Source organism: Phacochoerus africanus, chromosome 1, assembly GCF_016906955.1.
Source record: "Phacochoerus africanus isolate WHEZ1 chromosome 1, ROS_Pafr_v1, whole genome shotgun sequence".
Classification (NCBI taxonomy): Eukaryota; Metazoa; Chordata; class Mammalia; order Artiodactyla; family Suidae; genus Phacochoerus; species Phacochoerus africanus.
In genome coordinates, this window is record NC_062544.1 from 202011334 (window position 1) to 202033542 (window position 22209).

General features: G+C 38.9%; 1 protein-coding gene across 4 annotated transcripts in view; it reads left to right on the plus strand.

Annotated features, from left to right (window-relative positions):
• YEATS2 (YEATS domain containing 2) overlaps positions 1–22209 on the plus strand; it is a 104068-nt gene that overhangs the window by 8057 nt on the left and 73802 nt on the right. For all 4 annotated transcript variants that reach the window (XM_047787542.1, XM_047787566.1, XM_047787559.1 and 1 more), the window contains exons 2-6: positions 11242–11359; positions 13096–13193; positions 13679–13771; positions 19486–19731; positions 22086–22201. In XM_047787542.1, the coding sequence (XP_047643498.1) occupies positions 11260–11359; positions 13096–13193; positions 13679–13771; positions 19486–19731; positions 22086–22201 (653 nt within the window). In that variant the 5' untranslated portion in view covers positions 11242–11259. The remainder of the gene's footprint in view (positions 1–11241; positions 11360–13095; positions 13194–13678; positions 13772–19485; positions 19732–22085; positions 22202–22209) is intronic.

Consider the following 22209-nt stretch of genomic DNA (forward strand, 5'->3'; position numbering starts at 1 on the left):
TGATTGCTCTCGCCCCCGTCCCCGTTGTTGCCCCATGCTGTGGCAACCACTGATCAGGTTTCTGTCACTGTAGACTAGTTTGCATTTTATATAAGTGGAATCATTGTAGTAGTTTTTTCTTTAGTGGCTTCTTTCACTCAGCATCCTTTTGAAATTAATTCATGTTGTTGTCGTGCATCAGTTCATTCCTTTTTATTGATGAGTATATTCTATTGTATGGGTCTATCATATATCACAATTTGTTTATCCATTCAGTTGTTAATGGACATTTGGGTTGTTTCTAGTTTTTGACTATTACACATAAAATTGCTCTGAACATTTGCGTACAAGTTTTTGTATGGTCATGTGCTTTTATTTCTCTCGGGTAATTCCTGGGAGTGGAATGGCTGGGTCATGTGGTAGGATATGTTTAATTTTTAAGAAACTGTCAAACTGTGTTCCAAAGTGATTGTACCATTTTACATTCTCGCCACCAGTGCATACAGGTTCCAGTTTTCCACGTTCTCTGTAGTTGTGTCTTTTCAGCATATAGCGAGGTAAGAAGCAAGCAGAAAGGGACATAAAGACACCTATAATCCATCTCCCAGATTGGTCCTTTTGGCTCCCCCAAATAATGCATGTACATGATTGGAAAATTCAAACATTGTATTCAGGAATAAAGTAAAAAGCAAAACCACTACCCAAAGGCAACTATTGTTAGTTGTTTTTGATCCTTTCTTCCAGAAAAACCTACAAAGGCATCTACAGCTTTTTTTTTGTTCTTGTCTCTCTTCTCTCTCCCCTAGTTGATATGGGAAGAATAACAGTACACCTACCAGGAGTTCCCTTTGTGGCGCAGTGGAAACGAATCCATCTAGGAACCATGAGTTTGCTGGTTTGATTCCTTGCCCTTGCTCAGTTGGTTAAGGATCCGGTGTTGCCATGAGCTGTAGTGTATGTCACAGACGCTTCTTGAATCGGGTGTTGCTGTGGCTGTGGTGTAGGCTGGCATCTGTAGCCTGGGAACCTCCACATGCCACAGGTGCAGCCCTAAAAAGCAAAAAGAAAAAAAAATGGTACACATACCATTCTGCACATTGGATTCTTTCACTTTACAGTTTATTTTAGAGGTATTTCCATATCAACACTTTTTTTTTTCCCCATCAATTTGCCATTTCTTGGGCTGCTCTCGTGGCATATGGAGGTTCCCAGGCTAGGGGTCCAGTCGGAGCTGTAGCCACTGGCCTACACTAGAGCCACAGCAACTCAGGATCCGAGCCGAGTCTGCGACCTACACCACAGCTCATGGCAACGCCAGATCCTTAACCCACTGAGCAAGGCCAGGGACCGAACCTGCAACCTCATGGTTCCTAGTTGGATTCGTTAACCACTGCGCCATGATGGGAACTCCAACAGATTTTTTAAATGGCTGCATAACACAACAGCCAGTTTTGCTGTAAGAAAACTCAAAATTGTTCACATGCAATTGATATATTGAGCTTTTTGAGTATAACATGAATTTCACATTTGCTTATGTATGATGTCATCTACATCAAATGCTAGGTGAATGCAGAAAACTTCGCCCTGCTAATTTGAGCCACAGAAGAAATACGCGAGCCACCCGCAGGCATACACCTCAGACATCCTCTGGTAACCTCAGTTTACTGCTGTGTTATGAGCCACGCCCATCCACATCTGGTGTTAGTTTATTCTGTTGATTTCAGATTAGCTTCTTACGACTTTTCTGTAATTCTCAAGCGGTAACATTTCAGTGCTCATTTCCATAAGCAAACTTGAAGTCCTTTTCAAGGTAAAGTGCTGTATTTATTGCAGCATTTATGTATTTCTTAACCATTTAATGTGTAAAGCTATGCTACCATTTTTATTAGATTCCCTTTTTGTTAGATTCTTTTTTAAAAATGTCACAATAAAGTGTTGTGCCTAAACTTAATTTTTCACATAAGCTTTTTGATTTCTATCATGCAGTTTTATGTAGCATGGTGATTTTTAGGAATGCATATGTCACATTAGAATGGAACTGATATATTCCACAGAATGAATGTACATAATTTCTTTATTTTTAAATTTGTATTTTTTAAAATTGTGAAATACATCACATATACTTAAGAGCACATATAATAAGGAAATAAGTTTTAAAAAATAATAATAATAAAGTAATGAATACCTAGCCACCACCCAACTTAAAAAATAGGAGATCACTTAATTTTGAACTTCTTTGTACTCTTCTCTGAGAACTGATCATTTTATACCTTTTTTTTTCTTTCTTTTTTCTTTTTTCTTTTTAGGACCGTAGCTGCAGCACATGGAAGTTCCCAGACTAGGGGGCGAATCAGAGCTGCAGCTGCTGGTCTCCTTAACCCACCCACTCCTTAACCCACCGAGTGGTGCCAGGGATCGAACCTGTGTCCTCATGGATACTAGTCTGGTTCACTACTGCTGAGTCACAATGGAAACTCTATTTTTTTTTGTCTTTTTTTGTTGTTGTTGTTGCTGTTGTTGTTGTTGTTGCTATTTCTTGGGCCGCTCCCGCAGCATATGGAGGTTCCCAGGCTAGGGGTCTAATCGGAGCTGCAGCCACCGGCCTACGCCAGAGCCACAGCAACGCAGGATCCGAGCCGCGTCTGCAACCTACACCACAGCTCAGGGCAACGCCGGATCGTTAACCCACTGAGCAAGGGCAGGGACCGAACCCGCAACATCATGGTTCCTAGTCGGATTTGTTAACCACTGCGCCACGACGGGAACTCCGGAAACTCTATTTTATATCTTTTTTTTTTGTCTTTTTAGACACTCCTCGGCATATGGAAGTTCCCAGGCTAGGGGGCTAATCAGAGCTACAGCAACGCCACATCTGAGCCACATCTGCGACCTACACCACAGCTCATGGCAACGCCGAATCCTTAACCGACTGAGCAAGGCCAGGGATCAAACCCGAAACCTCATGGTTTCTAGTTGGATTCGTTTAAGCTGCGCCATGACAGGAACTCTTACTTTATACTTTTTTTGAATATCTGAGCTATTTGATGAAAAAAATTAAATTTCAAAGTATTAACAATCCATGCCTCCCCCCTGCCCCCAACTGGTCTTCCTAATGTTGACTCCCTTGCTGACTGCCCTGCCCTTCTGCACTTGTATGCATAGCATGCACATGCATACTTGGAGAAGGATAATCTGTAAATAGATTTTAAGGTTAATATATACTGGGGTTGTTATTTTTTATAATGGCTTTGTGGAGCTCTAATTCACATCCCATAAAATTCACTCTTTTGAAGTATAAAACTCAGTTTCTTTTTTAAGTATAGCTACAAAGTTGTGCAACCATCACCATATTTAATTTCAGAAAATTTTCATCAGTAGGTAGATTTTTGTAAATAGATAGATTTTCTAGATTAGGCAGTGTTGATCTAAAGAAAGACAAATTTTCCAAAAAATGTCTTATGTTTTAAGGTACTTTTCTTTCTTGAATTTCAGCTCCAGATAAAGATATGTGACTTATCCCCATAGGATTTATTGTCAGTTTGAAAACTCCAGTGAAAAAATTCCCCATTCAGTGAAGTGTGGAGGATTTTGCTTGATTTATGTGTTCTCAGTGACTTAAGCCCAAGAGTTTGACACAGTCTTGGTCTGGTCCAGTTCCTTCATTTCCTTGTCAACTTGAATTTGTAGACATTGTGTTTGTTGTTTTTGCTGTTTTACCTTTTTGCTTCTCTTGGAAAGGAAACTTTTATGCCTTCACAACTGAAACAGCAAGATTGTCATATGAGTCAGAACTATCACTTTAGATAATTCTAGTGATTTTTTTGTGTGTATGTCCAAAAATGGCTCCAAGGAAGTTACTGTAATGTTATATGGTCTTCCTTCTGTCAACTTAAGAAAATTTTTCCATAAATATCTCAAAACCCATAAACATCCTAGATAGCTCAGTCTGCCCAGAAAAAGTATGCTTAAGTGGTATAACCTAAGGGTAAAACCTGTTTAAGGCCACTTCTTCAGTTGTCGCACTAATGGATGGAAGCAGGGTGCAGATAATTTTAGAATAGCTGTTTGATCCTCAGTGCTTTTTCTTGTTCCTTTATAAGATTGGAGACAGTACTGTCCTGAATGGATCCTCGAACAGAACTTAATATAGTAACATCTGTGACCTTAAGCAGTTTTATTTATAAGAAAGTAGCAGTTTTTGACCTGGAATAATGTAATACTTCAATAATGCAACAGTTTTTTTGAGCTCAGCTGTCTAGCTGTTCCTATGTTGCTCAGCTCTTCACATGTCACATTGGGGATGGCAAAATCAATTGAGTGGTTCACGTCAGTTTGATGCGAAACCTCTGTCAGCTTACCACTGTTCTGGTCCATTGTAAAACTGTGGTTATTTTTATTTAAAAGACCTTTCTTCCATCCCAGATGAGTTGAAGAAACAGTGATTGTGTTGGCCAGCAAATGACAGTAGTTCCCCTTTCCCCATGGTTTTCCTATCCAGAGTTTTGCTTTCCATGGTTTCAGTTACCCACCATCAGCCACGGTATGAAAAGATGAAATGGGAAATTCCAGAAATAAGTTTTAGATTGTTCACCATTCTGAGCTAGCGTGATGAAATTTCGTGGCATCCTTGTTCTGTCCCAGCTGGGACGTGAATCATCCCTTTAGCCAGTGTACCCTTCCCGTTAGTTACTTAGTAGCTGGTTCAGTTATCACATTAGTTGTGGAGGTATAGCGCTTGTGTTCAAGTTGCCCTTATTTTACTTAATGATGGTTCCAAAGTGCAAGAGTAGTGATGCTGGCAGTTCAGATCCGTCAAAGAGAATCCGTTAAGTGCTTGCTTTTGGTGAAACAGTGAAAGTCAATAAAAAATGAAAAAAATTTCTCCACTGAGATTGCTAAGACTTCTGCTAAGAATGAATCTTCCATCTGTGAAATTGTGAAGAAGGAAAAAGAAATTCATACTAGTTTTGTTGTCACACCTCATATTGCAAAAGTTATGGCTACAATGTGTGAGGAATGAATACCTAGGTAAGATAGAAAAGGCATTAAATTTTGGGTGGAAGATGTACAGAAAACAGGGGCCAGTACTGTCTTCTGTTTCAGACATACACTGCAGGTCTTGGAACATATCCCCACAGATAAGGGGGGCTACCCAAGTGGTTTTGTGTATAAGACCTAGCTTAGAATAACTAGGATAGAGTTTATGTCAGTACTAACTTAAATGAAAATCAGAGCAGAATCTTCTCCCTTTTAAGGTTTCCCTTTAATCCTGAGTCTTTCCCTACTATAATAGGCTACTTCAGGTTGCTTATATTATGAAAAACAAACATACTTTTAAGAAAGAAAATTTTTACTTATCTGTGGGAGATGACAGTTCTATGAGTAATCTTCAAATAGAGGAAAAAATTTAAGTTGACATTGAAATACACATTTTGATTCTTTTGAAAGAACTTTATGCCTAATGATTTTTGTCAGTATAATATAAAATGGATATTCTTTCTTACCATGCACATTGAGCAGTCTTTGGGAAGTCTGGATAGTGTTGGTGTAAAGCTGCTGCTGTTTTTACTTTGCAAAATGTATCATGCAAATGAATCATGTTTATTTGAATTACTGAAAGTCAGTTACATTAATATATCCCTAAATGTCCAGTGTTAGACATATGCAGTACAAATCACCTTGCTCTGGATCTCCCCAATACTTGATTTATTGCTGATATTTCACCATTTCACCTAAAGCAATAAAAATCTTGCAGTCATGGTGCACTATTCTTTTAATGCCCTGCTAGACTGGATTTGTATCTGCATACATTCACAATTGAAAATTGGTCTTTGGTTTTCTGAGGAAGCCTTTTGACCAAATCTCCATAGTTTTAGAAATATTGTATCCTTCCTTTTGGTAGTTTTTAAATAGTCTGTCATTTTAGTTTCCTTCTTTCATATCATAGTTTTTGTTAATTTCATATTTAATTTTATTAAAATCAGAGACTATGGCTGTAGTATTTCCTAATTTTGCAATAATTGAGACTCCTTGTATAACTTATATGGCTTAATTGTAACGAATTTTTACAGATATTTCATATAGGTTATGTATGAGTGGTATGTATGTATCTATTAAATCTGGCTTGTAAATGGCATCATCCTTTTGAGGAGCTATGTTCACATTCTCCTGTTATTGTTATTTTTCTTAAATTCTTGTATTTCTGGTTTTGTAGGTTTTAACGTGATGTAGTTTGTTGTATAGTTTATGACTTTGCAATAGTGTCTTTTAATAGTAACAATCTCTTTTATTTTTTTTGTCTTTTGTCTTTTTTGTTGTTGTTGTTGTTGTTGTTGCTATTTCTTGGGCCGCTCCCGCGGCATATGGAGGTTCCCAGGCTAGGGGTTGAATCGGAGCTGTAGCCACCGGCCTACGCCAGAGCCACAGTAACGAGGGATCCGAGCCTCGTCTGCAACCTACACCACAGCTCAGGGCAACGCCGGATCGTTAACCCACTGAGCAAGGGCAGGGACCGAACCCGCAACCTCATGGTTCCTAGTCGGATTCGTTAACCACTGCACCACGACGGGAACTCCTATTTTTATTTTTTAAGGCTGCAGTCATGGCCTATGGAAGTTCCCAGGCTAGGGGTCGAATTGGAGTTGCAACTGCTAGCCTACGCCACAGCCAAGGCAATGCCAGAACCAAGCCACATCTGTGACCCACACTGCAGCTTGTGGCAACACTGGATCCGTATTTCACTTAGTGAGGTCAGGGATTGAACCAGCATCCTCATGGATACTGGTTGTGTTCTTAACCCACTGAGCCATAATGGGAACTCCTAACATGATCTTTTTTGTGTTAATTGTTTGTTCTTTAAATTATTTTCTCTGTTATTAATCTTGGTATGTCTGCTACTTTTTTGTTTGCATGTGTCTGTGTATAATAACTTTGCACATTCCTTTATTTTATTTTATTTTATTTTTTGTCTTTTTAGGGCTGCACCCATGGCATATGGAAGTTCCCAGGCTAGGGGTTGAATTGGAGCTGCAGCTGCTGGCATGTGCTACAGCCGCAGCAACACTGGACCCAAGTCACGTTTGTGTCCTGCACTATAGCTTACGGCAACGCCTGATCTCTAACCCACTCAGTGAGGCCAGGGATCGGACCCATATCCTCATGGATACTAGTAGGGTTCATTAACCACTGAGCCACAATGGGTTCATTTATTTTAAACATTTAGGTATAATACCTGTGAAGGTATAGCAATATCAACAAATAGACTTGTAAATTATATAGAAAGAGCAAAGAAAGCTGGTAGTTATGTTCCCTGTGGGTATTTATATTTTGGCATATATTTTAGTTATCCCTTCATTTATTTATTCAGCAAATAATTTGTTGAGAGCTTCTAGGAACTTTGCAGAGGGAGTATGGGGAGAGCTCTTTGGTGTGATCAGGGAATGCCTTCTCTGATAAGGCAGGCATTTGAGCTGGGGTCTGGTAAAGCCAACCTGAGGGACAAGCCTTCCAGGCAGAAATCCAGAAACTAAGGAGAGATTGAGGTGTATTTGAAGAATAGAAAGAAAACCAGTGTGTGTGGGTCTTAATGATTAAAGATAGAGAAGCAGGCAGGGCCCAATTCATGTAACATCTTATAGGTCATGTTAAGAAGTGTGATTTTATTTGAAGTGTTATGGTAAACCATTGGAAGATTTCAGGCAGGGGAGGGCATGTTTAGGTATGTTTGTTTAGTCCTTTCCTGAGCCAAGGTATAGTTTACATACAGTGCAATAGATTCTTTTTTTTTTTTTGCTTTTAGGGTCACACCCCCGGCATATGGAGGTTCCCAGGCTGGGGATCGAATTGGAATTGTAGCTGCCCACCTACGCCACAGCAACAATGGGATCCGAGCTGTGTCTGAGCCCTACACTACGGCTCACGGCAACGCCGGATCCTTAACCCACTGAGCAAGGCCAGGGATGGAACCCACAACCTTACGGTTCCTAGTTGGATTCATTTCCATTGCGCCACAATGGGAATATGTAAATACACAGATTTTTGAGTGTACAGTTGGAATGAGTTTTTAACAATTGCATATACCCAAGTAACCCACACCTTTATTAAGATATAAAATATTTCTGTCACCCCAGAAATATTCTTTTTTTTTTGTCTTTTTGTCTTTTGTTGTTGTTGTTGTTGTTGCTATTTCTTGGGCCACTCTCTCGGCATATGGAGGTTCCCAGGCTAGGGGTTGAAGCGGAGCCACAGCCACCAGCCTACGCCAGAGCCACAGCAACGTGGGATCCAAGCCGAGTCTGCAACCTACACCACAGCTCAGGGCAACGCCAGATCGTCAACCCACTGAGCAAGGGCAGGGACCGAACCCGCAACCTCATGGTTCCTAGTCGGATTCGTTAACCACTGCGCCACGACGGGAACTCCCAGAAATATTCTTTATTCCTCTTCTCAGTCATTACCTACCACTGGCACTTCACCTCCTCTCTTTTCTTTCACCATAGATTAATTCATGTGTTCCTGAACTTCTTATAAATAGTCATTCAGTATGTGCTCTTATCATGGTTCTGGCTTCTTTTACTTACCATAATGATTTTGAGATTGATTCCTCTTGTTGATTGGATCAGGAGTTCAGTGGGTGTACTACAATTTGTTTACTCATTCTCTTGTTTTGTTTTTTTGTAAGCATTTTTGAAATGTATTTCTCTAATAGAGGAGAATGGATTCTGTCACTCGGATGTTTAATAAAGGAGCACTAGTGGTCTTCTTTACAAAAGGGAAAATATTTTGTTTGAAATGAAAAATATAGAAAGGACACGGCTAAAGGATGATAAAATAATTAACATCTTAGGAACATCCGTGTGGAGGCAAGTGGAAAATGATTGTGCTGCACCTCCCATCACCCCCTTTTTGTTTTGTCTTTTGTGTTTTTAGGGCCGCACCCATGGCATATGGAGTTTCCCAGGCTAGGGGTTAAATCAGAGCTGTAGCCACCAGCCTACGCCACAGCCAAAGCAACTCAGGATCCGAGCTGCATATGTGATCTACACCACAGCTCATGGCAACGCCGGATCCTTAACCCACTGAGCAAGGCCAGGGATCGAACCCACATCGTCGTGGATGCTAGTCAGTTTTGTCAACCACTGAGCCACAGCAGGACTCTAGAAGAAAGGCTTCCCTGACCAGGAGTCAAACCTGGACTGTGGTGGTGAGAGTGCCAAATCCTAATCACTAGACCACCAGGGAGGGTCTCCCCTCTTAAATCAGATGGAAAAAGTCATTTTGAATGAAAGCACAAAATTCAGTGGTTCTGATGAGATTCAAATGCTGTGAGGTTCATAGGATTTTCTATTTTCTATTGTGGAGATAGCTCAGCCAGTTTCCAAGAACCTTACTTATCAGTGTATTCCTTCTCCCAAGAGTTAGCCATATTTTGTTTTTGTTTTTGTTTTGCTTTTTAGGACAGCACTTGCAACATATGGAAGTTCCCAGGCTAGGGTTCGAATGGGAACTGCAGCTCCTGGCCTGCACCACAGCTACAGCAATGCAGGATCCGAGCCTTGTCTGTGACCTATGCACCACAGCTCACGACAATGCCAGATCCTCAACCCACTGAGCAAGGCCAGGGATCGAACCTGGATCCTCATGGATACTATTTGGGTTTCTTACATCTGAGCCATGCCAGGAACTCCCAGCTATATCTTGTATGATGTGTTTGCAAGACAGTGTTCTAGGAGTAGGTTCTAGACCCCTAGCCTGGGAACCTCCATAAGCCACGGGAGCGGCCCTAGAAAAGGCAAAAAGACAAAAAAAAACAACCAAAAAAACAAATTGAGGCATTCTCTAAGTGTAAAATGCATACCATACTTAATATAACAATAAGAATGTAAATTATCTTATTGCTGATTTGTTTATATTGATTATATCTTTGGAATGATAATATTTTGGGTATATTGGTTAAAATACATTATTACAATTAGTTTCACCCATTTCTTTTTCCTTTTTTTTGCTTTTTGCTTTTTAAGGCCGTACCTGTGACATGTGAAAGTTCCCAGGCTAGGGGTTGAATAGAAGCTGCATCTGCCAGCCTGTGCCACAGCTACGGCAATGTGGGATTGGAGCTGTGTCTGTGACCTTCACCACAGCTCACGGCGGCACTGGATCCTTAACCCACTGAGTGAGTCCAGGAATCTACCCACATCCGCATGGATACTAGTTCAGTTTGTTGCCCCTGAGCCGCAATGAGAACTCCCCTTTTTCCTTTTTTTAATGTGACTACTAGAAAATTTTTAATTCCATTTGTGGCTCACATTATGTTTCTATTGGACAGTGTTGATCTGGATGGCATTTCCTAAGCTGACTCGTGAAATATTAATAATTGCTCAATGAAGCACCATTTGGAAGAGGAACAGTGTCCAGTGGAACTTTTTGCAGCAATAGAGTATTTTGTATCTTTGCTGTCCAATTTAGTAGCTACTAGCAACTGATGGCTATTGAGCACCTGAACTGTGGCTGGTGTTCTGAAATGTTGGGAAAGGAACTGAATTTTTAATTTTGTTTAATTTTAGTTTGAAAAAGTAGCCGCTGGCAGATAGTGGCTAATGTATTGGGACAGTGCAGATCTAAAATTTATGGGATAGTTTATTCAAAGACTTGTATACCTAGGCCTTGTTTACCATATTGCAAACTTGTTAGTTTAATATAAGTCTATATGGTTTGTGTTTATTATGAATAATAGTAAATGAACAGTAGCAATATTTATTAAGTACCTTTTTATAGCACGTGTTATGTAATATGTAAGTACCAGAGAGAGAATTTGTATAATGAATTATTTGAGATATATTGCTGATATTCTGTAATATATTTGATGCATTGTGAATTCCAGGATACTGTATGGGCTTACTATGTTTTCATCAAAATCTGGTTTTGTTCCTTTCCTTATGAGAGCCCTTCTGTGAAAGCCTGGTTCCTTTTGGAAAGTCTGAACAGCATGCTGCCTTGTTAAAGGATTTTCTCTTGCAAGGGAAACCCATGCTTTGTAACAGATGATGATGATTCTTTTTTTTTTTTCAGTAAACTTTTGAAGTTGGTTATGCTTTTGGCTTTAAAAGGGATATGTACATATATACACAGACTTAGAAGTATCACTACTATGTAATATTTATTTACTCCCTTTGTATGAGTGTACATATATATATATATATATATATATATATATAAGTATTGCTGTCAAGCAATGTTATTTATTAATGTATTATTGCTTCACAGTGAAGAACGAATGTCATCATGTCTGGAATCAAGCGAACAGTTAAAGAAACTGATCCTGATTATGAGGATGTATCTGTGGCCCTTCCAAATAAGCGGCATAAAGCAATTGAGAATTCAGGTAAAAATTCACCTGCCTTAGGAAATTATTTCTTTGTTGACATATGCCTCCCTATAAGATTTATAGGGAATAAAATGAAGTGCATTTCCACTATTGTGTACATTTGGAAATTTGTGAGAGGGATTAGCTAAGTGCCCTGGTTAATAGTAATGTATCATGTATGGCATAAAAGGCAGAAACACGACCAGGTAGACTGTGAAAGCACCAGTCATGAGATAGGCCATAAGTTTTGGCTGTCATTGTATGGTAGCTGCAATCCTAGAGTTTTAGTGATGTGTCTGTTACAGTGTGGTATTTTATAAGATGATTATAGATGGTACATGAATTAAGGTTTTTATTTTAATAGTTAAATGTCTCTAGAAAAGATAATGGTCTCATCAAACTTGTATTTTAATGGCTACGGCCTAGGATAAGGCTGACATTAAAAAAAAAAGCGCTACTTAATGGCGTTAATTCGATGTTTCACTTGGTTCTGAAATGTGGCAGGTAACTTGAAAGTGGTATAAGAGTGATGGAAATTTGGGAAACGTCGACCCCTGCGCGTAACTGCTAGTGGTTTAGTTAAGGCTCAGAGGCGTTGAATTACTTGCCCAAGATCATTTGATTAGTTGAAGACCAAATTGTCAGCTGTATCTGTATATCAAGTGTCTCCAAAAAAGTGGCTATTTGAATTTTTTTTTAAAATTGCTAAAATTCTTGGAGTTCCCGTCATGGCTCAGTGGTTAATGAATCCAACTAGGAACCATGAGGTTGCGGGTTCAACCCCTGGCCTTGCTCAGTGGGTTAAGGATCCAGCATTGCCATGAGCTGTGGTGTAGGTTGCAGACGTGGCTTGGATCCTGCATTGCTGTGGCTCTGGCGCAGGCCGGCGTCTATAGCTCCGATTCGACCCCTAGCCTGGGAACCTCCATAGGCCTCAGGAGCGGCCCTAGAAAAGGCAAAAAGACAAAAAAAAAATTGCTAAAATTCTTTATTGTTTGTTTACTTATTGTCTTTTTGTCTTTTCTAGGGCTGCACCCACAGCATATGGAGATTCCCAGGGGATCTAATCAGAGCTGTAGCTGCCAGCCTATGCCAGAGCCACAGCAACTCACTGAGCTGCATCTGCCACCTACACCACAGCTCATGGCAACGCCGGATCGTTAACCCACTGAGCAAGGGCAGGGACCGAACCCGCAACCTCATGGTTCATAGTTGGATTCGTTAACCACTGCACCACGACGGGAACTCCGGAAGCAGAAAATTTTAACATTTATACATTACATTATCTAATCTGCAGTCCATATTCAAGTTTTACCAGTTGTCTCAATATTTTATAACTATATCCCCCTCTCCAGGATTACACAGTGCATTTAGTTGTCATCTCTTTAGTTTCTTTTAATCACCTCAACTTTTCTTTGTCTTCTCGACTTTAATATTTGAATAGTTCAGGCTAGTTATTTTGTAGAATGTCCTTCAATTTAGTTTTATCTGATGTACGTTGTGATTAGATTTGGCATTTTTAGCAGGAATGCCACAGAGTCTTGAAGTCTTGCCAGTCATCGTAGCAGAAAACTCTTGAGGTCAGTTTGTCCGAGTATTAGTGATGTTAACTTTTCATCATTGGTTCAAGTGATGACCACTAGGTTTCTCCACTTCAGAGCTATAATTCCAGGGTTTCTTTTGTTGCTCGCTGACTTAAATCAAGACAGTGACTGTTTAATTAGACCTTGGATTATTGTATGTTCTTTGTGTAGCTCGAGATGCTGCTGTGCAGAAGATTGAGACTATTATCAAGGAACAGTTTGCACTTGAAATGAAGAATAAGGAACATGAAATTGAGGTCATTGACCAGGTATGATAATGATCAATTAAAAATAAATAAAGCTATTGAAAAATATCTATTGAGATAGAATTATTGTGTATTTTCCCCTTTGCTGTTCTTTTAAAGGAGCTTTCTTGTTTTTGGGAAAAAAGACCTATGCTTTTTTCCCCTTTACATGAGATTATAGAAGATAAAGAAAAAAAAAATCACTTTGACATTCCATCCCAAAAGATAATTCCTCTTTGCTCTTGTGCTCAGTATCTTTGTGGACAGTTCTCAATGAATATGCATATATACACATAAGTATGTATATCAGTATGTCTATGTAGTCTTGCAAACATCATATTTTGCCATCCTTTTAAATGTTTTGCCAGTCTGATAGGTGGAAAAATGGTTATATCTATCTTTCTTTGATTATTGGAGAATTAGAGCTTTTTGGGGTCTTTTGCATTTCTAATGAAATGTTTGTATATTCTGCCTTTTTGTTTAAAGTCATGAATTAACATTTATTTTAGCGACTGATTGAGGCAAGAAGGATGATGGATAAACTTCGTGCCTGCATTGTTGCAAACTACTATGCTTCTGCAGGGCTTCTGAAAGTTTCTGAGGTAAGTTTTCCTCATGTGCTTTCATTTCTGGCCACGTATATTGTTGTATGAAGGGCAGTTAGTGTTGTTGTGCAGTCCGTGCCTAGGAAACATTTCTTATATAGACCTTTAGAATTCAAGAAGCCTAGCCTACTTTCCTGGAAAAATACATGATTTATCATTGTGTTCAACCATAATCCTTTAATCTTGCTTCTCTACATTGTCAATAATCCTAAGGAACTTTTTTTTTTCTGCTTAATTCTCCTTTAGTTGTTAGCACTGTTGCTAGGCTTTGCAGATACAAAGATGAGTGTAACCCTGTCTCAACTTGGCCTTATTCCTTTTCATTTGGTTATGGTTGGCTTTGGAGTAAATTATAGATAGATTGATTTTTCTCTGACCTTTTACTGCTAATGAATGACAATTTTTAGTTTCATTAGATTTACCCATTTCAAGAATCCTCGGGAGTTCCCGTCGTGGCTCAGTGGTTAACGAATCCGACTAGGAACCATGAGATTGCGGGTTCGATCCCTGGCCTTGCTCAGTGGGTTAAAGATCCGGCGTTGCCATGAGCTGTGGTGTAGGTTGCAGACATGGCTCGGATCCTGCATTGCTATGGCTGTGGCGTAGGCTGGTGGCTACAGCTCCGATTTGACCCCTAGCCTGGGAACCTCCACATGCCACGGGAGCGGCCCTAGAAATGGAAAAAAAAAAAAAAAAATCCTCGATTTTTCTTTCTCCTATTTTTTGTGAAAATTTTCAAAAATACAGAAAAGGTGAAATAAGTACTGTTAATGCATCACTTAGCTTCAACAATTTTACGTTTTACCATATTTGCTTTATTTAACTTATTTTTCTCAAAAACATTAAAAAGTAAATCCTGAGCATCATAATATTTCATTCTTAAATACTAAATCCTAAAGGACAGTCTTTTGTGTATCACTACTTAAGAGAATGATTCCCTAATATTGTCTGATAACCAATCCATAGTCAGATTTTTCCAGTTGTTCAGCAAAATATCTTTTAAAGATGTTTTTCTGAGGAACCAGTATCCAGTCAGGGTTTATGGTCTGACTGTTTTGTTTCTCTGGCCTCAGTTTATCTAGAACAGTGCTGCCACTTCTCCCACCTCTTCTGTGATATGACTTACTTGGAGAGTTCAGGCCATTTATCTTGTACAATGTTTACATTTTGGATTTTCCCCCTTCTTGGGTTATTCCTTCATTCCCTCTCTTTTCCTGTAAAATGAGAGTCAAGTCTAAAGGTTTGATTAGATTAAGATTAAATCTTTTTGGTGATAATCCTTTGTAGATGATGCTGTGTACTTCATATTGTATCACATTAGGAGACATAATATCAGGCTGTACTACTGTTAGTGATACTAAAATTTAGTCACTTGGTTAATGTGGTTACCACGTGATTGCTCATTACAAAGGATGGGGCTAGGGTTCAACTGATGCAGAAGTATTTCTCCTTGTTTGACATTCTGATAATTGGAGCATAAGTTTTGTTTGTTTTCTTAAGTTTTTTCCCATTAGAGTTAGATAATTCTCCTTTTAGATGGCACTGGCTCAGTGAGACTAATAGAAGGACTCAGGGGAGCGTGGTGTCTTACCACTTCGCATCACTCCCCATGATTTTTACAGATAAGAGGTGCCTGTCATGTAGGCTTTCTGTCATCCCATGGAGCTCTAGGGTATCTGGTGCTGGCTAAACTCTTATTGTTGTCTTACAGAAATCTGAAGCATTATTTGTGTTTAATCTTCCTTTTTTTAAATGATCTGTTTCTACCAGAAATATGCTGTTTATTTTTTCTTTGAAAGCCTTAAATATGAAGTAAGTACATAGTATAAAGACAGAATATTTTAACATTTTGTGGTTCAAAATTCTAGATCTAGAGTGGGACAATGTTGCTCACTTGGTGGCTATTTTAATCTTTTTTTTTTAAGTATAGTTGATTTGCAGTGTTTCTTTAATTTCTTTTGTACAGCAAAGTGACCCAATCCTACACAATTCCCTGTGTTGTACAGTAGAGCCCCATTGCCCATCCATTCCAATATAACAATTTGCTTCCAAAAACCCCTAACTGCCCATCCATCCTTCTCCCTCCCCCATCTCCCTTGGGAACCACAAGTCTGCTCTCCTTGGCCATGATCTGTTTCTCTTTTGTAGATAGGATCATCTGTGCCATCTTCTAGATTCCACAAATAAGTGGTATCACATGGTATTTGCCTTTTTCTTTCTGGCTTACTTAGTATGAGAATCTCTAGTTCCATCCTTGTTGCTGCAAGTGGCATTAGTTTATCTTTCTTATGGCTGAGTAGTATTTCATTGTGTGCATGTACCATTCATCTGTCAGTGGACATTTAGGTAGTTTCCATGTTTTGGCTATTGTGAATAGCACTTCAGTGAACATAGGGGTACATGTGTCTTTTTCAGTGAAAATTTTGTCTGGATAACATGCCCAGGAGAGGGATTGCTGGGTCCTATGGTAGTTCTATATTTAGTTTTCTGAGGTACCTCCATACTGTTTTCCATAGTCGTTGTACCAGTTTACATTCCACCAACAGTGAAGGAGGGTACCCTTTTCTCCACACCCTCTCCAGCATTTATTTGTTGACTTGTTAATGATGACCATTCTGACTGGTGTGAGGTGGTACCTTATTGTAGTTTTGGTTTGCATTTCTCTAATAATTAGTGATGTTGAGCATTTTTTTATGTGCCTGTTGGCCATCTATTTGTCTTCTTTGGAGAATTGTCTATTTAGGTCTTCTGCCCATCTTTTCAGTTGGCTTGTTTTTTTTTGCTGCTGAGTTGTGTGAATCGTTTGTGTATTTTGGATGTTAGGCCCTTGTCTGTTGCATTGTTTGCAAATATTTTTTTCCCATTCTGTGTTTTTTCATTTTTTTAATGGTTTCCTTTGCTGTGCAGAAGCTTTCAAGTTGATTTAATTAAGTCCCATTGGTTTATGTGTGTCCTTGTTGTCATTATTCTAGGAGGTGGGTCACACAAGATGTTGCTGTGATTTATGTCAAAGAGCATTCTGCCTGTGTTTTCCTGTAGGAGTTTTATAGTATCTGGCCTTATATTTAGGTCTTTAATCCATTTTGAGTTTATTTTTGTGTATATTAGATAGTATTCTATTTTCATTCTTTTACATGTAGCTTTCCAGTTTTCCCAGCACCATTTAATGAAGAGATTATCTTTCTTCTTCCACTGTATGTTCTTGCCTCCTTTGTCATAGATTAGTTGACCATAGGTGTTTGGGCTTCTGTGCTGTTCCATTGATCTATATTTCCGTTTTTGTACCTGTACCATATTATTTTGATGACTGTAGCTTTGTAGTATTGTCTGAAGTTGGGAAGCTTGATTCCTTCATTTCGTTTTTCTTTTTCAATATTGCTTTGGCTATTCGGGGTTTCTTGTGTTTCCATACAAATTTGAAAATACTCTATTCTAGTTCTGTGAAGAATGTCCTTGGTAATTTCATAGGGATTGCATTGAATCTGTTGATGGCCTTGGGTAGTATAGTCATTTTGACAGTATTGATTCTTCCAATCCAAGAGCATGGTGGATAAGAGCATATCTTTCCATCTGTTAGTGTTGTCTTTGATTTCTTTTATCAGCGTCTTATAGTTTTCAGAGTATTAATCTATTGTCTTTTTAGGTAGGTTCATTCCTAGATTTTTTTTTTTGTCTTTTTGTCTTTTGTCTGTTGTTGTTGTTGTTGTTGCTATTTCTTGGGCCACTCCCTCGGCATATGGAGATTCCCAGGCTAGGGGTCCAATCGGAGCTGTAGCCACCGGCCTACGCCAGAGCCACAGCAACGTGGGATCCAAGCCGCGTCTGCAACCTACACCACAGCTCAGGGCAACGCCAGATCGTCAACCCACTGTGCAAGGGCAGGGACCGAACCCGCAACCTCATGGTTCCTAGTCGGATTCGTTAACTACTGCGCCACGACGGGAACTCCTCATTCCTAGGTATTTTATTCTTTTTGATGTGGTAATTTCTCTGATTTCTCTTTCTGGTCTTTCATTGTTAATATATAGAAATGCAGTGATTTCTGGGCATTAATTTTGGAACCTGCAACTTGGCGAAATTCATTGATGAGTTCAGTTTTCTGGTGCTATCCTTAGGATTTTCTTAATATTATGTCATCTGCAGACAGTGATAGTTTTACTTCTTTTCCAATTTGGGCATTTAATCTTTGATGGTAGATAATTTTTTCCTCTACTGCAGTGGTTTCCATATTGCAGCTACATTTTAGAGCTGCCATAACAAATGATTACAAGATTGGTGGCTTAAAACAATGGGAATTTATTCTAGAGGCCTCTAGAATAAATCTTGTGATTCTAGAGGCTAATGGTCCAAAGTCAAGGTGTTGGCTGGGCAGTGCTCCCTCTGAAGACTAGAGCAGAATTCTTCCTTGTCTTCTCCTAGCTTCTGGTGGTTGCTGACAATACTTGGCATTTCTTGGTTTGGAACTGCATCACTCCAGTTTCTGCCTTTAACTTAACATGGACTTTTCCTTCTGTTTCTCTGTTTCTTTCTGTATCCAAGTTTCCCTCTCTTAAGAGCACTAGATGTTGGAGTAAGTCCTACCCAAATTCAATGTGAAGTCATCTTAACTTGATTACATCTGAAAAGACCCTATTTCCAAATAAAGTCATATTTACAGGTTTTGGGGGACCAAAAATTTTTGGAAGACACTGTTCATTGAAGGGCAGATTCTAATGTTATCTGTTATATGGCTTGCTATTGGATTAAAAAAGATGGACATCATGAGCTAGCAGCTGCATGATGTAGGACTGTAGCTACTCTGAAGAGCTGACTGTTCATTTAATGTCTTTTTTTTTTTTTAAAAACATTAGCAGTAGTGAACTGTACTATTTGATGGTCTAGAAATGTGCTTACTGTATTCGGATTAAGATTTACTCAAGAATATTTAGGTATATTTTTGTCTATAATCTGCCATTTAATTATTTTTAGTTTGCTCTGATAAAATATACTTATAGCTCTGAAATATACTTTTATTACTGAACTGCAGCACCTTTGTTGCTTTGGCTCCAAAACATTAGCCTCTGGCTCCCTTTTATTCACTAAAACAAGTACTTTAATAGCGCAAGTTCTAAAAGCTGGGCTTCCAAGGAATGTAACTATAGTGTGTTCTATTATAACAGAACACATTTCATTTTATATACAAGTAACAAGATATAGAAAAATACCCTAGGCTGGCTTTAGTGCCAGACTAAGGGCAAACTTTCTATGTCAGTATAAATCATTTTAAAGCATTCTGTGCTACATTTTACTCCTACATGGGAGCCATTGTACCGTACACATTCTTTAAAAAACCTTTATATTTCTTACAGGAATGTTTTATCTAGAGCGGTTGATGTGTTTATGTCAAGCAATATGAGATTTTTTTTTTTAAGCCAATTCTGACTTTCCATATGTTATCACATATTTATCTTTTCTTTTACCTTCTGAGGGCTTGCATTTTTAAGTTTTTTAGTGTTAGGACCTTTGCATAATTATTTATCATTCTCTAGTTTTTGTTGTGTTGATTTGAACCACATTAGGGAGTCTGGACTTTGTTTTATGGGTATGGGGAGACTTGGAAGGATTTTTAAGCATGATCCCAAAATAAATAAGGAGTTTGGAAAGTATGAAACTTTGATCTGGTTTTGGTGGATGTGAGTACAAGTTTGTTTTGCCTACTTTCATTTTTGCAGGGATCAAAGACATGTGATACAATGGTTTTTAATCATCCTGCTATCAAGAAATTTTTGGAATCACCATCTAGGTCATCATCTCCTGCCAATCAGAGATCAGAAACACCATCAGCCAATCATTCAGAAAGTGATTCTTTATCTCAACACAATGACTTCTTATCTGACAAAGACACTAACAGCAATATGGACGTCGAAGAAAGACTCTCAAACAACACGGAGCAAAGACCAAGCCGAAATACTGGAAGGGTATATATATAGTTGGATGGAGGGGAGGGAGCCAGAGGAAAAGGGAACCAGTATTATGAAGTATGCACATATTATCTCATTTAATTTTTGTATGACCCTTAGGAAATAAGTTAATTATATCCCTTTTGGAGATGGGGAAATTGAGTCTCGATGGGGTTAAAGTTTTGTCCACAAGTATCAGAACTGAGAATTAAACCTGTCTTTCTGATTTTAGACTTAAAGCCTCCTGTGCACTGCACACCTCCTACATGGCATTCATGTAGACATGAAAGAAACCTTGAGGAGTTAGCAATGCTGTCGTCTTTTTTATAATGTTTATTCTCTCAAGGGCAGTGACCCTTCAGTAGTTTTCTTTTTGAAACTTTATATTCTGAGATGCTTTAATAGCTGGAAGAAATTTGATAAATCATAAGTAGAATTGAAAGATAGTTATTGCTCTTTGATCCTGTCAATTTGTTATTTGAGTCATTACCTCAAGGTGCTCAACTTCTCGGTATAATACTTGGCTTTAGCATCCTTTCTGGTTGAGACCAGTGGTTTTTCTCAACCGGATATCCTGTGATAGAGGACATTTCCAGGCTGTTTTTCAAATACTCACATATCAAGGATTTGATTTATTTATTTTTTTTAATTAAAAAATTTTTTGTTTGTTTTTTTTTGCCTTTTTCTAGGGCTGCTCTCATGGCATATGGAGGTTCCCAGGCTAGGGGTTGAATCCGAGCTGTAGCTGCCAGCCTATGCCACAGCCACAGCAACACAGGATCCAAGCTGAGTCTGCGACCTCCACCACAGCTCACAGCAACAGTGGATCCTTAACTCACTGAGCAAGGCCAGGGATTGAACTTGAAACCTCATGATTCCTATTCAGATTCGTTAACCACTGAGCCGCAATGGGAACTCCGGATTCGATTTATTTTTGATAAAATTTAAAAATACTTTCTGGTTACAAGTTCATGTATGTTCATTGTTGAAAATTTTAAACTACAGAAAAGTAAAAGATAATAGAAAAGTCATTCATAGTGCCGCAACCCAAAATCAGAACTCTTAATGTTTGGGTTTAGTTGCCTCCTTTTAGTATAATCTCTGGGGAGATAGTGCATGTGTTTTTCTTCTTCTTTTTCTTTTTTTTTGTCTTTTGTCTTTTTGTTGTTGTTGTTGTTGCTATTTCTTGGGCCGCTCCTGCGGCACATGGAGGTTCCCAGGCTAGGGGTTGAATCGGAGCTGTAGCCACCGGCCTACGCCAGAGCCACAGCAATTCGGGATCCGAGCCGCATCTGCAACCTACACCACAGCTCTCGGCAACGCTGGATCGTTAACCCACTGAGCAAGGGCAGGGACCGAACCCGCAACCTCATGGTTCCTAGTCGGATTCATTAACCACTGCGCCATGACGGGAACTCCTGTTTTTCTTTTTTTAATTAAAAGGAATTTAGATCATGCTAGTCATAGGGCTTAGAAACCCACCGTCTTTTATGTAATATGAACACTCATGTTTATGTAACAAATATATAGTGTTTACTGTGTACCAGTTTCTAAGAACTGTACAAAACAGTCCTCTTAGATACCATTATCATCCTTATTTTATAGATGAGGAAATTGAAATAGAAGTTAAGTAATTATACCCAAGGTTACACATCTAGTAGATATAAGGGTCAAGGCTTATACACTGGCTATCTATCTCCATAGTGAAACTTAACCATTATGTTTACATTACTTATTGAAAAATGTGTAATAGTACAGCAGGTTGAGAAGAATAAATTCCATTGACCCCTTTCCCCATTCCTATTTCCTGTAGGTAACCACTGTAGTAGTTTCTTCCATATCCTGTTTGTATATACAAAGCAGTTGTGTGTGATTATTAAACACACACACAGGGGATTACGGTGTACAAACTTATATAAACTAATGTGAAAATTATAGTGGGGGAGTTCCGGTTGTGGCTTTGTGATAACAAACTCGACTAGTATCCAAGAGGACGTGGTTTCTATCCCTGACCCTGCTCATTGGGTTAATGATCCGTTGTTGCCACAAGCTGGCAGTGTAGGTCGTAGACACTGCTTGGATCTGGCGTTGCTGTTACTGTGGTGTAGGCCAGCAGCTGTAGCTTTGATTCAACCCCTAGACTGGGAACTTCCATATGCAACAGGTGCGGTTCTAAAAAGAAAATGAAAAAAAAAGAAGTAATAAAATTATAGTAAAATTATTCTTTCATGCTCTCAGAGGGGCAACAAAGCCAGAGAATTTTGCAATTATTGAGTTATTCCATTCATACTTTGTATGATTTTGTGGTTTCTGCTTACTGAAAATTGTCCAAATTGAAAATGAAAATTGATTATGATTTTTTTTTCCCCCAGGACACATCTAGTATCACTGGCTCCCATAAAACAGAGCAACGGAATGCTGATCTTGCAGTAGATGAGACTTCACGACTTTTTGTAAAGAAAACAATAGTAGTAGGCAATGTGTCTAAGTGAGTAT